The following is a 14,979-nucleotide window of genomic DNA, read 5'->3' as shown; positions in this document are numbered from 1 at the left end:
CCATTCCCGAATCTGAATCTGTAGCAGCAAACAAAAAATCGATGCCGTAAGTTCAATCCAGAAATTTACCAAAATATGAAATGCATTTGTGGTTGTGAAGAAAGCAACGCTGTTTTTTATTTTCCTTGTGTGTTACTTGGGGGAGATGTTCATTGGCGTTAAGATCGGAATAACTGATATTGGGCATATCTGGTCTAAAATGAAAGTACATGAAATATCAAAGCGACACATGAATAATGTGCTTAGTCTTTCATTTCTAGGCAAAACTAGCATTCAGCAGAAATTAGATCCGCAATATAGACAAAAAATATACAGCCGCAACAAAGGTGTAGAAAAGAATAGGTGTACATTGAATTTAATTGTAAACTGTATTCGGTTCTGTGGTGCTTTGAAACTGCCTCTCAGGGGCCACGATGAATCTGATGCTTCTCAAAATAAGGGATTTTTCGCGAGATAATTCAGTTTGGCGTGGAACTGGATAAATATCTTCAAGTTCATCTCATTCAAGCATCAGTCAGTATTCAAAGGCATTTCTAAGACTTCAGAACAAATTACTGCAATGCACGTTGGAAGTGTACTATGATGAAGTTGGTAAAGAAATACAACGTGCCGATTATGTTGCAATAATCGCGGATGAAAGCACATGTGTGTCTTGCGAATTTCAATTGGTTATTGTTTTGTGTTATGTTGTTGAGGGAAAACCTGTTGAAAGATTTTGGAACTTTGTTAATCTGTTAAGTCAGAACACTCATACTGTAGCTGAGAATATTCTGTAAGAAATTGAACCATTAATTGGCGATGATCGAGCAACACTAATAGCTCAGAATTAGAATGGGACAAACAGCATGAGTAGCAAGTCGAATGGGGTTCAGAAATTAGTTAAAGACAAATATCCAAATGCAAACTACATCCATTGTTATGCGCTTCAGTTCAACCTTACGTATACGGTAGCCTCTGTTAATCGCAAAGCCCGCATAGTTTTTGTACACTTCTTTCTAACTCGCCACAGAGATCAAAAGTGTTGCATAGCATTATTCAAAAAAGCTTACCCCGAGTGTGTGACGAGATGGAATTACTATTCGCGAGTAGTAAAAGATGTTTTTAAAAACAGGGAAAAATTTTATTACTGTTATGGAATTCACTGAAATAAGTGAGAGACAACAAAGGACTTGGAAGAGCAGTTGAACGGAATAGACAGTGTCTTGAAAGGAGAATATAAGATGAACATCAACAAAAGCAAAACGAGGATAATGGAATGTAGTCGAATTAAGTCGGGTGATGCTGAGGGAATTAGATTAGGAAATGAGACACTTAAAGTAGTAAAGGAGTTTTGCTATTTGGGGAGCAAGATAACTGATGATGGTCGAAGTAGAGAGGATGTAAAATGTAGACTGGCAATGGCAAGGAAAGCGTTTCTCAAGAAGAGAAATTTGTTAACATCAAGTATAGATTTAAGTGTCAGGAAGTCGTTTCTGAAAGTATTTGTATGGAGTGTAGCCATGTATGGAAGTGAAACATGGACAATAAATAGTTTGGACAAGAAGAGAATAGAAGCTTTCGAAATGTGGTGCTACAGAAGAATGTTGAAGATTAGGTGGGTAGATCACGTAACTAATGAGGAGGTATTGAATAGGATTGGGGAGAAGAGAAGTTTGTGGCACAACTTCACTAGAAGAAGGGATCGGTTGGTAGGACATGTCCTGAGGCATCAAGGGATCACAAATTTAGCATTGGAGGGCAGTGTGGAGGGTAAAAATCGTAGAGGGAGACCAAGAGATGAATACATTAAGCAGATTCAGAAGGATTTAGGTTGCAGTAGGTACTGGGAGACGAAGGAGCTTGCACAGGATAGATTAGCAAGGAGAGCTGCATCAAACCAGTCTCAGGACTGAAGACCACAACAACAACAACAACAATAAGTGAGAGCATAAAACTATCTTCTACTATTGAAAAAGCTGGTTCATACAAACAAAGACTGTAAGATAACGAATTAATTTTTTGGCTACCATTTTTGTAGAAGATAATGCCTCATGCAGACGTACTTTTTAATCAGCTTCAGAACCGACCACAGTAACGCAAGACAACCAGAACTTTGAAGTGGTAATGCAAAACATCAGAGATGACATTGACTACATCCTTAACGAGATTAGTTTCGAAAATGACGAAACGACGCCTGCAAAGAAGCCACGAATTCTTGATGGGCATAGAAAAAGAGATGCTTAGGAAGTGTGCGATGCCGTCCTTTCTGAAATAAAATCACGTTTTCAGTTCACTGTACACCTCGCTGCAGCCAACGTATTTGATGTAAATCAGTTTGACAAATACATCACAGATTGATCATAGAATGTAAGCTTTCACGGCCGGTATTGTCTTCACTTAAAACTTCCGGGCTTACAGGCCGTGGTCGAAGTATAAAACTGTCTCCTGACGTTTCGTCTCCGACTGCGCGAGACATCCTCGGAGGTACAGCAGCAAACTGCGAAGAGAACTCGAGGAAGCGCTGATTATATAGGCAGTACAGATGAGAGTGTCTCTGGTAATGCCAACATTCTCGATTGAAAGTAATAGATCGTCACGCTTGCGGTGCAACGTTGACATCCAAATTTAATCCAGTTTAACACCTTCGTCTTTCCTTTTAAAATTATTACGGTTTTTATCAATCTCGATAGCCTCTCTATACAAGTGTGCATGATAATACGAGGTTTTTGACATGACGCTCGTCTCGCTGAATTTTATTTCATGATCACCTTCCTGGTAAACATGTTCCGCTACGACCGACTTATCCGTGTGACCCAGGCGGCAATTCCTCTTATGTTCGACAAGGCGGGTGTTCACACTTCTCTTTGTGGTACCGATGTAAACCTGTCCACAACTACAAGGAATTTTATATACCCCCGGTATGGCCAAAGAGTGTCGTGCATCTTTTGCCGATCTTAAAAATTCTTTTATTTTCCTGGTGGGTCTGAAAATAGTTTCCACCCCATACTTACTTAAAACTTTCCCAATGCGGTCTGTGACCTTACTAATGAACGGAAGAAAAACTTTGCCCTTGGGCGAATGTTGTTCGTCGTTACTCCTGATTCTCTGCCTAGAGCGAAGTGCTCGATCTATATCCTTGCTAGAATAGCCATTCTTCACGAAAGTTGACTGTAGATGTTCAATCTCATCTTTTAAATAAACAGGTTCACAAATTTTGTACGCCCTGTCTACCAAGGTTTTCATTACACCTCTTTTTTGTCTAGGGTGTTGGTTTGAACCTTTATGTAGATAACGATCAGTATGTGTGGCCTATCTATACACCTTATGGCCCAACGTTCCGTCCCGTCGTTTAATCACAGACACACCCAGGAAATTCAATTGCCCATTCCTTTCCGTCTCCATAGTAAATTGGATTTTCGGATTAATGCTGTTTAAATGTGTCAGGAAGGCATCCAGCTCCTCTGCTCCGTGTGTCCGTACTACGAACGTGTCATCGACGTAGCGATACCATCTGGCTGGCCTCTTACTGGCAGTCTGCAACGCCCGTTGTTCAAAAGTCTCCATAAATAAGTTAGCCACAGCAAGACTAAGAGGTCTGCCCATAGTCACCCCGTCAATCTGTTCATAAAAGTTATTATTGTATTGAAAGTAGGTTGTGGTGAGGCAGTGTCGGAATAATGCCACAATATCGGTAGGAAAAATATCCGCTATGCATAAGATAGCTTAGTTTACCGGAATCATGGTAAATAACGACAGCCGGCCGGAGTGGCCAAGCGGTTCTAGGTGCTACAGTCCGGAACCGCGCGACCGCTACGGTCGCGGGTTCGAATCCTGCCTCGGGCATGGATGTGTGTGATGTCCTTAGGTTAGTTGGGTTTAGGTAGTTCTAAGTTCTAGGGGACTTCTGACCTCAGGAGTTGTGTCCCATAGTGCTCAGAGCCATTTGAACCATTTTTAAATAACGACACAATGTCAAAACTGACGAGGATATCACCCGGGCCCACGCTCGTTTCCTTTAACTTGTCAATGAAATGAGCTGAATTTTAATATGACTGTCCGTCCTACCAACATAAGGTTGCAGCATTGAGGCAAGGTGTCTAGCTAACTCATGTGTTGGTCCGCCTATAGCGCTGACAATTGGCCTCAACGGAATCAGGTTTATACACTTTGGGTAAGCAGTTCGGCGCTGTACCTCCGAGGATGTCTCCCGCAGTCGGAGACGAAACGTCAGGAGACAGTTTTATACTTCGACCACGGCCTATCAGCCCGGAAGTTTTAAGTGAAGACATCACAGATTTTCCAGACAAATACCTTGAAATTAAAGACACATATATATTTCTGGAAAAAAGGAAGCTGAAGGGTGAGCTTCAAGTCTTTTATGCTAGGCCTGAGTTATGAGCAATTGGTGAGGCAGTTCCATTTCCTTCGCTGCTTCTAGAGGATGAACTTCGTAGCACATTCGACGAGACTGTTTCAAAGTTTTGAAACTGCTAATCACGACACCTATCTTGACGTCAGAAGCTGAGCAGTGCTTTTCAATGCTCAAGAGAATTAAAACGTTCCTATGACACACAATGAAAGAAGAATGACTGAGTGCCTTAGGGACGCCATCCTGTGAAATGCCATTCGTGTGTAAAATTGAGCATTTCAATCTGAGATGACAGATTTACTTGCCAACAAGAAGGAGCGACGAATAGATTTTCAATATCGTTCCTACTAATTATTTTGAAGCTGTCTTTCCCAAGTCATGGACTTGCAGCTTTTGGTGAGTACAATGCTTTTAGTTTTGTATGTTGGTAATTTATTTAAATTTGCTTCGGAAAATCCAGATTACAAGTTCGAATAATTTATACATGCTCTATTATTTCTCATACTGGCACTCATGTTGTAGCGGACATTTTTTCTGGCAGTCAGCCGCGAATGTAAAACAAACGAGGAGTTCTGGCTGTCGAGGGGTAAAAGAGCGGATTGGGGGGACAACCCACGCCTCCCTCTCAACAGGGCTGGCTGCCTACGTCAGTATTTTGTGCTCCTGGGAAGGCAGAACCGATATAATAATGTACATATGGATCGCTGATTCCATCTGGTGTGACAGTCATGTTCTAACACCGTGACAAAGCAAGATTGCTCTGTGCACTCATTTCAAAATAAGAAAAGGAAACACCAGCAAGCACAGCATCAAAGCGGAGCACATAAATCATTTGGTAACGGCTAGAGAGCAATTGTTAGCTGACGTTGGTGGTGTCGTTACGTGGTAGTTCAGGCCCGATTTCCACCGGTATCTTAAGCAAAACACCCCCTGCTTACGACTGCCACGTAAAAGTGACCCAACATTCCCCGTGAGGAGTGAATAATTGTACTGTTGATACGTGCGCGCGCTTGTGCATTTGTGTGTGCGACGCAGAATGTCGGAGTTAGTGTTACGTTTTATATCGCATGCAGGCATGCGAAAAAGATAGCTAAAGCAACCCCTCCCTCTCTCTCTCTCTCTCTCTCTCTCTCTCTCTCTCTCTCTCTCGCTCTCTCTTAAACAATCACTTGCTGTCATGTTCACCAGAAATGTATCAATCTCTTACTGTGCATAAGATGGACGCTGTTGCAATAAGTTCAAATGGTTCTGAGCACTAAGGGACTTAACTTCTGAGGTCATCAGTCCCCTAGAACTACTTAAACCTAAGTAACCTAAGGACATCACACACGTCCATGCGTGAGGCAGGATTCGAACCTGCGACCGTAGTGGTCGCGCTGAGCGGCCGCCACTGCTCCAATGTATCATGTATCTAGTTTAGACATGAAGTCACGTTTGCCAGTCATGACCAGGCAGCCGGAACATGTCTGTCTCTTGACAGTCCCCATTGGCTTTGTCAGGTGGAATCTCAGCGCCCATCGAGTGTAAACATATGGTGTGAGACAGTAAACCTCAACTCATAGGCCTGTTTTTCATAGACAGAACAGTGAACGTGCAGAAGTATCGCAGACGCCTAACAGACCACTTGACATAGATGGTAGGAGACATTGCTCTGCAGACTGGGAGGAACCTGTGGTACCAACAAGATAGCTGTCCAGCCCATAGCGCACAAAGTATTACATCATGTCTTCACGAATTATTTCCAAATCGTTGGACTGGACGCAGAGGACCCGTATTTTGGCCAGTCTGTTACCCAGATTTGAGGTTGTAGACATTTCTCTTTAGGAAAAACTGAAAGACGCTGTCTAAAAGGACATACCAACTACTCCCAATGATATGCAGCGACGTATTACTGCAGCCTTCTCGGACACCGTGACAGAATAGCAAAAAGGAGATACTGTATTTGGACATACCCAAACAACGCCATCAGTGATGTTTTCCGATTCGTTGGTTATTAGCATGGACTTTCCAATGTGTCTACAAGAAAAGGTGTACCACACACAGCCATGTAACTTGGCATGCAACAGTGCTCCTACAAAGACCCTAGGTACCAGGAATCAGAATCGAGTGTATCGCCTTGTCAATGTCAAGAGGTTTCAAACCTGCAGGAATTGCTGCTGTCAGTGAATGTAAATCATCTCAAGAAGTTTCCAGGCGAAAAATGCAAAGGGAACTGCGTCCAATAAACATTTTGATTCAGATACATCATAAAAGGCCATTGGCCACAGCAGCACATAAAACTGAATGTTTTCAGTGGACCAAACAACTCAGAAACTGGGTAATAGCTTATTGGAGGCGTGTTGTGTGGTCCAATGATTCGTGATTTCTCTCTCTTTTGAAATGATACGAAGCACAGGGAACTCACACGGCCAAATAAGGCGTTTAACCTGCAGATTGTGAGGGTGCGGTTCAGGTTGGAAGTGGTTTCTTGTTATTTTGGTGCTGTTCCTTGTGCCAGGACTCGGGCCCTCTCATTTAGGTCACAGTAAATGTGAACCAGGATGTTTATTTCTGTCTTACCAGTGATCAAGTATTGCCCTTTGTTCTACACATTTATGATAAGTATGCTGTGGCTACCGCATCTTTCAAGATGACAACAGCTATGTTTAATGGGCTTCATGCCTACTTTCCTCTGACGAACACTGTGGCACACTATTGCACATCGAATGGCCCTTTAAATCAGCCAATGTTAACCCTACAGTAAACGAATGGGACTATTTGGCACAGTGGGTGAAACTTAGCAGTTAACATGTTCACAGTTTCATAGCTTTGCGAGATCTGATCGTCAATGAGTGGCTTCAGCTCAGTATCATATACGGAAGAAACTGGCGGACACTCTTCCTCGCCGAACTGAGCCCGTTGTCTAGGTCAGAGGTGGTTTCAGTTTAATGTAATCTGAGGATGACTAATGTTTTGTCTGGCATGCTTACATGAGCTATATTGAGTAAGTTGTGGGAGAGAGCCTGTTCAAGCTCACTCTGCATTGCTGCCAGATTCCCCCACCCCTTCTCCTCTTCCCCCAATGATGTCATGTGATGTTGTCAGATTTTCCTTCCCATACCCCTCCGATGTAAATATAATTTATTTCTTTGGTGAAGTACACACATAGATCTAATTTTGGCAGAAACATTGTATAGAAAATGTCCAGAGATATATGTTTCTTTTGTGGAATAATAATAAAGACCAGTAGCATTGAAACAAAACTAATATATACACTTAAAAAGAATCTATATACAGTACATTCCCCACAGTGGTATGTTACACTTCTCAGCCAAAACAATATTAGAGAGAGATAGACTTGTTTAATACAGTTATCATTTGCTGACATGGAAGCCTCCAATGAACAGTCTATTCAAAGTAGAAATCGTTTATTATGTAAATTCAAAGATGTGGTTACGGATTCTGGTGTAGGATGTGCTGTGTTAGTAAAACTGGTATATCGTAATAGTCTCCACAATGTGTACAGTCATTTTCTACATGTCTGGAGCGCCTAGTTCCATGCAATGGTTCCCTATCCAGGCTGATGACGATGCTGGAGGATAAACAGAGATATGTAATACACAACAGAAACCTCCAGTAGTGCATTAAGTTATGGATGAGCTGATTAGAAGTCACTTACGCTATCACCTTCAATTAGTCACGCTGGCTGAAGAAGTATATTGATATTATGCGAGCATGAGGGATTCTACAATGAATGATCTTGAAAAAGATTTTTGTAATCTCATAAACAATGCAATATCCAGCAAGACAATGGAGAATTTGAGAAACCATCATGAAATTTGGTTTGATTTTTAGTGTATACATATTAGTTTTATTTCAGTGCTGCTAGTCTTTGTTATTAAAGTAAAAAAGAAAAATATATCTCTGGACATTTTCTATAAAACTATTGCTTTCAACTTGATCTTTTTTTCAGTTTCATATGCAATTACGGTCACCATTTTCTTAGCATTTCCCAATGTTTGCCTTCATATAGTATGAAATTTAAAAGTTTCATTTAATCTTTTTCATTTCCATAGTACAATTTTTAAGACTTCCTGCAGATTATCCCCTCAGGATGAGTGTATGACATGCATATGAACTTACCCATAGTAGACAATGTACTGACATAGTTACAGGTTGGTACACAATCTTTTAAACAGAAATTCTTGTAAGGTTCGTCTGTATTGCCCCTCACTCCATTTTCTTGTTTTATCAATAACCAGAAATCTATGCTGTTCGTGATTGCAGCAATCCCCACATATGGTTATAAATTCATTGAATGTCATGCTTCTTTTTCCAAAAAACGTCAGAGTCTATTAAGACCATCTCACTAACATTCTAACGTAGGCGAAACTGGAACAGGATCCTGAAACAGTGTAGTACTAAACGAGCAACTGAGGACAAGATAGGTCAGTAGTACGAAAAAAAACATGTAATTTCTTCATTTATGCCGTTGCAACCCGCAGCAATTCTCATTTCACCAGCTTTCAGTGGCCTTAAAAAATTAAATGGGTTCATTGAAAAAATCTATAGTCACTTGATAATGTGGTAGATTACGAAGTTCCATGTATTAACCATATGGCAAAATACTCTCCTGTGTGTACTATCATTTGCCAAAATCTAGTTCCGACATCTCAAGCTGTTTATATTAGATACGAGCGATGTTACGACTATTTCATCCTGGCTTTATCATTGGCGCACATGATCAAATCTGAGTGCGCTACATAAAATGCATTGTTTCGAGATTGGAGATGGATAGAGACCTCCTCCAAAGTCTAAATAATAATTCAAAATATTAACTAAATTTCATACACAGCTACTGATGATGTGCTATGCTCCAACTGCAAAATCAGAAGGACCTCTATTTTTCATTGTAAACTTTTCGAATTTCGCGCAGTATCTTTCTTAGATGCGGAATATCACAATAACTATGTTCATTAACGAAGTGATGGGGACTTCACAATGAGGCCGCCAGATAGATCTATAAGTAAATCAAACTCTGTTTTCTTTTATCGAATAGTTTCTGTAAAATCTTGTGAGAAATAATGGCACTGCTGCATCTCGACTAGCAGATCAACCGGCATTCTCTGTGTGCACCCATAGGCGCGTGCAGCTGCACTGGAAAGCAGGGTGAGTTGACATGCAGATTACTGACCGTGTGTACTTACACTGAAACACGAATGTGGCCCATTCGCTGTCGTGGCGTTACACAATAAGAACCACCAATGTGCCAAAATCATGGTTGGTTGGTTGGTTGGTTTGGGGAAGGAGACCAGACAGCGTGGTCATCAGTCTCATCGGATTAGGGAAGGATTGGGAAGGAAGGCGGCCGTGCCCTTTCAGAGGAACCATCCCGGCATTTGCCTGGAGTGATTTAGGGAAATCACGGAAAACCTAAATCAGGATGGCCGGACGCGGGATTGAACCGTCGTCCTCCCGAATGGCCAAAATCATGAGTGTGCCAAATCTGTTGTCGTCACGTTGTGAACAACAAATATTTTAAAATTACATTATACTAGCGTTGCATCTCCTTCTACTAATCCCGAACTACAAGGCGGCTCTTTCATGGAGGATGCTGGGAGGAAAATCTTGCGACAACCTCGTAGCACACTGCTTGCAGGGACAATCGTTGCCGCCTCCACCCCAAGGCAGTCAGCAAACAACATAGCATGAAAAAGAACGATGGTTAGTCACTAGGAGGACCAAGTACAGCTTCTTCGCTCACAGCAATAATAATTATCACAGACAACAACACAAACGAATCAACACTATTTTCCCAGTGGCTTCTTTACTGCTATGTAGCTAAGCTTGGCAACTACCAAATATTCCTTAATGACCGAACTCAGCGTAACTTCATCAATCAGAAAAAGGCCACCTTAAAGTGCGTGATCAGTACAGTAGCACAATAACAGATTCAAGCCTTTGCAGTAACAAAGAACACCAGGCATCTAACTCGTCAATACGCATGTCAGTATCGTCATTTTTGCGTCTTCATAATAGGAACGATATAGAAAAGAAAATAGGACACCTTATCAATGAAGTCATAGAATCAATATGTGAGTTTTTTTTATTTAGAGCTGTTTAAGAGAACGATTTCATATGCAGAAAGATAAATAAATAGAGGAGTAAATATGGAAAACTAAATACGCTACTGTAGAGTTTTCAGAACAATACTTCCAGTGTGACTGAAAAGAAAAACTCGTAATCCATATATATATATTACCAGTTTTGACTTAACGGCAGTCGGCAATGGGCTTTTCATGCGAAAGCCATTGAAAATGTGACGGCTGTTTAGTGAACAATTGAGACAGGAAATCAAAGAAGTGGATGAGGGAACATATCGGAATGGAAGACGCAGTTATGACTAAGTCCACTTTATTCTGTACGTCCCCCTATAAATGACCGGATAAATCAGCTCAAAGGTCGCAGGAAGGCAAGTACATGCTACCTCCAGTACCACTATACTTCGTAAAGCACTGTGCTATTCAAACTAACCTTGGAGCTGATGACAAGTTTGCCTTTTTAGCTCTGCTACGGACCTCAATAGGGATAATCATCGATGGATTCTACACAGTACGGAACGCAACGCTACAAAGAAGTGGTGTAGTTTCTGTAAGAGCCTGAATGTGCTGGGTTGTGACAGAGGAAATAACAAATTAAATGATGACTCTAGGAATCTACTACAACCCCTTACATATTATTCCCATAGGTATCGTGAGGATAAGATTAGATTAATTACAGCACTCAGAAAGGCATTTAATCAATCATTTTCTCCGCATTCCATTCATGATTGGAACTGGGAAAGGCGCTAATAATGGTACAGGGGGACGTAACTTCTGCCATGAGCTTCACGGTGGTTCGCACAATATGAATGTAGATGTAGAAATTCAACTTGTATCACGTTTCATCTCCATACCATCTATTAATTAGGCTAAGCGTCCGTAAATGTTCTGGAAGCCTCAGACTGTAGGGAACAACATGCAGCACAAAATCCTGTTTCAAAAGAACTGTCTCTGAAGCTTCAGAATCTGCCCAAAAGTAGTCATGTAAATGGTTCGGCTTTATAGTTGTGTCAAAATCCTGGAAGACTCAGGGCAATAACTTAAAACTATGTCGAGTTCCCTCAATGGCTTGTATTAGACAATTGTTCAGAATTGCGTGAGAACAATGTCAAACGATTCAAACGGATTAATACAAATGAAATCCCCTACAGTCAGTAAGAACCATAATCACGACAGTTTATTTTCCTCAGCCATGCCTGAGCACACAAATACAGTCTAATAATAAATCTGAAGGAAGAGCCTCAATGCAGTATCAGTATCAATGTAGACCTAAGAACTGCCATTATTTGCATATCTTCGAATAATAAAGTCTATTTATAACTCGACCTGAATGCCGTTTTATCTGCATTCAGCCTGAAGCGCTGTAATCGAAAATGCACATGATTATTCCTGAGATGTTATAATGAGAGGGATAAAATATTTCCCGTATAAAGCAATATAGACACACATAATCGTCCAAGCGCACGGACTGCAAGCTCACTTGTTCGATATTGTAGCTCACTTACAATTAATTTCCATGATATCCGTTTAATATTTGAATCGAGTTGGAAATCTTGCCTGTCTATGCTGATTGATACCTACATCTACATACGTACGTACTATGCATGGCAGAGGATACGTAGCAGATTTGGGCTTCTTCATGCTATAGTCATGTATGGAGCATGGGAAGAATGACTTTAAATGCTTCTGTGCATGCTGTAATTAAATTTTTTCTTCATGGACGCTAAGGGAGCTTTAAGTAAGAGCCTGAAGATTATCTCTCGATTCTTCAAAAAAATACTGGTTCTTGAATTTTTTTTAAATAGGCTTTTGCGGGATAACTGACGCCTATTTTCAAGAGTCTTGATTTCAGGTTTTTCAATATTTCCCTCATACTCTCCCGTGGAAGAAAACTGCTTTCTTTTGCGCCACACTTCTTTAATATGTTCAGTATCCCCTGTTAGTGCTATTTGGTACGCATCCTACACATATGTTCATTATTCCAAAATGGGATTCACAAGTGGTTTGTTATCAATCTCTTCTCTAGACTTTATTTTCCCAGTACCTTGCTAACGAGCTGTAGTCTTTCACTTGCTATCCCTACAATTCGTTCAATGAAAGTATTTTTATGATGGAACTGATTGTAATTATGAGTCGTTGATACTGAAGTCATACAATACTACAGTTTTTCGTTTTGTGACTTACAGAACTTTACATTTCCGTGCATTTAAATACAGCTGCAAATATTTTCATTACTTTGAAATCTTACCAAGATCTGATTGAATATTTCTGCAGCAATTTTCGGACAGTACTTTGTTGTTGATAACTGTATCACATGCGGAAACTCCGAGGTGGTTGTTAACATTGGCTGTCAGGATGTTAATATACAACATGAACAGCCAGAGTTCAAACACACTTCCCTGCGGCATACCTGAAGTTACTTTTGCTTGTGTCCATGACCTTCATCTAAAATAATATATTGTGTCCTCCTTACCAATCCGAGAGTTGTATAATGTTCTATGGTTAAAATGGGAGCTGAAACAGTTGCAAATTCTATGTGGAATCTGATATGAATCACATACGTGAAATTTTACGTACGCCAGCGGCGGCATAGTGTGCTGACGTTGGCAACGACCGCCCATGAAGTAAGTAATTAATGCTCTTCGTGAACTATTATTGAAAGGTTCTTGTTTGTAACCTTGCCGGCTCAGTAAATTAGTTTTTGTTGTAAAGCGAACTTTTTGTAATAAAACTTTTGCGTTGGTATGAATGTCACATAATGCCCAGCATTCAACGGTCTTTGCCAACATCGACACACTACGTCGTCGGTGCCGTAAGTAAATTTTAACCGTAACACCCATCTTCGCAGTGACGTGGGGGTAAATCTGGACAGTAAAGGAACATTTATAAAACGACGCACGGTTTTGTCTACGGCCGTTGTTGTTCAAGTCATATTAGACAGAAAATCTCAGATCTGCAGACAGCATCAACACCGTTGAAAGGAAAATGTAATATGTAATAATTCGGTCTATACTTGAGTTCGAACTTGAAGGAGAAATTGTCTCAAAATGTTCGAAGGAGTAAACACATAACATAAACACACGTTACCTGATTCTTGGCTGCCTCTCCTAAGAGTCTCTCGGTTTCCGTAAACGCAATATAACTGGGTGTTGTGCGGCTGCCTTGTTCATTTGCGATGATTTCCACTTTCCCAGCTTGGAAGACGCCAACGCACGAGAACGTTGTCCCCAAGTCGATTCCTACGGGAGGCGCTCTGCTTGACATGATCGCCAGATGGACCTTGGTCTATCTCACAAACAATTTTATACTCCCGATCAGGTATGCTGCTTTTGGTTTTTGAGCGTGTCTTCGTAAGAGAGACATGAATACTTGTGAATTTGATTGGCCTAATTTGTTTATTTCAGTGTCATCATCACACAATCTATGGAAGTTTTTGTAATCCGCAGATGTTACAGATGTTTAAACACTGCGAGAAACAGTTGAATGACACAAAAAATTCTAAACTGCAGAGAAAATTACAGGTGCAGATTTGCTCTGCATAAATTTGTATGGAAATCTTATATTACAATATCGAAAGTAATTACGTCGTGATTATAGTACAACACTAGTTTTCGGTAGTGACTGAAGGATCTGTGCGGGTGAATTCAAAGGCTGGAGCATACAGAAAAGTTGTTAGTCCCACATCTTAAAAATATGAGACACTTACCGGCAGTGCCACGTACTCTGTGGGAAAGTATATTACCGATATAATTCTGTTTTTCGTGGTCTCGCTAACTTTTGTTTCTAAGCCTGCACAATAGTCAAAGTAAGAACTCAGTCCGATTAAATAACAGCTTTAAAATAAGATAGTAGTAGAAGTCCTACAATGAATTATTTAGTTTTATTTTACTGCGTGAAATGAAAGACTGAGAGAAAGATTCTCTTGTTTTCCTAGTTCGCTGTATTTTGAATTTTATATATTCTGCTGCTGCTGATGCTGCTGCTGCTGCTGCTGCTGATGATGATGATGACACGTTTAAGGAGACTAAACACCTAATGTCATCAGTCCCTTATTCCCCATCCTCCATCCCCATGTGCGAAATCAGTGTGCCCATCTCGTCGTTAATCCCTCTAGTGGATTCGAAGCCATCCCAAAAGCGGACGCTTCAACACGCACGGCCATCTGGGTGGGTATCTGTGTTTGTGCTGTTTTTAAACACTACTGCAATATCCTGCTCGTTGTAATGGCTTGTGCGAAATTAAAGATGTGGCATTTCTTAATATCGCAAGAAAGACCCCTCTCTCATTTCGAGTCTTTGCTAACAGGAGGAGGCTGCTGGTAGTTTGACTATTTTATACTCACTGTCTTGCAAAAACTTTGAGGCCCTACTATCATTGTGTGTGTTCACCAATCAGTAAAGAATATAAAAATAGATCTAAGCTTATAACTGTTAGACAAATAGCAACGCATTATTTACAGGATTAGAAGAAGAAAGAGGCAGGATTTACATGTACGAAGGAAAAATAAATAGTTATCTCCAAAAACAATTTTGTAACTGGGAATAAAGTTAT

General features: G+C 40.7%; 1 protein-coding gene across 1 annotated transcript in view; it reads right to left on the bottom strand.

Annotated features, from left to right (window-relative positions):
• LOC126236920 (heat shock protein 70 B2-like) overlaps positions 1–14,522 on the bottom strand; it is a 133,766-nt gene extending 119,244 nt beyond the window's left edge. The window contains exons 1-2 of the mRNA XM_049946579.1: positions 14,510–14,522; positions 13,516–13,670 (exon numbers count right to left, since the gene is read on the bottom strand). Of these exons, the coding sequence (XP_049802536.1) occupies positions 13,516–13,670; positions 14,510–14,522 (168 nt within the window). The remainder of the gene's footprint in view (positions 1–13,515; positions 13,671–14,509) is intronic.
• Between the last annotated feature and the right edge of the window lie 457 nt (positions 14,523–14,979).

The sequence above is a fragment of the Schistocerca nitens genome, chromosome 1 (genome assembly GCF_023898315.1).
Source record: "Schistocerca nitens isolate TAMUIC-IGC-003100 chromosome 1, iqSchNite1.1, whole genome shotgun sequence".
NCBI lineage: Eukaryota > Metazoa > Arthropoda > Insecta > Orthoptera > Acrididae > Schistocerca > Schistocerca nitens.
Note: the sequence above shows the minus strand (reverse complement) of the source record. Positions and strands in the feature narration are given on the sequence as shown.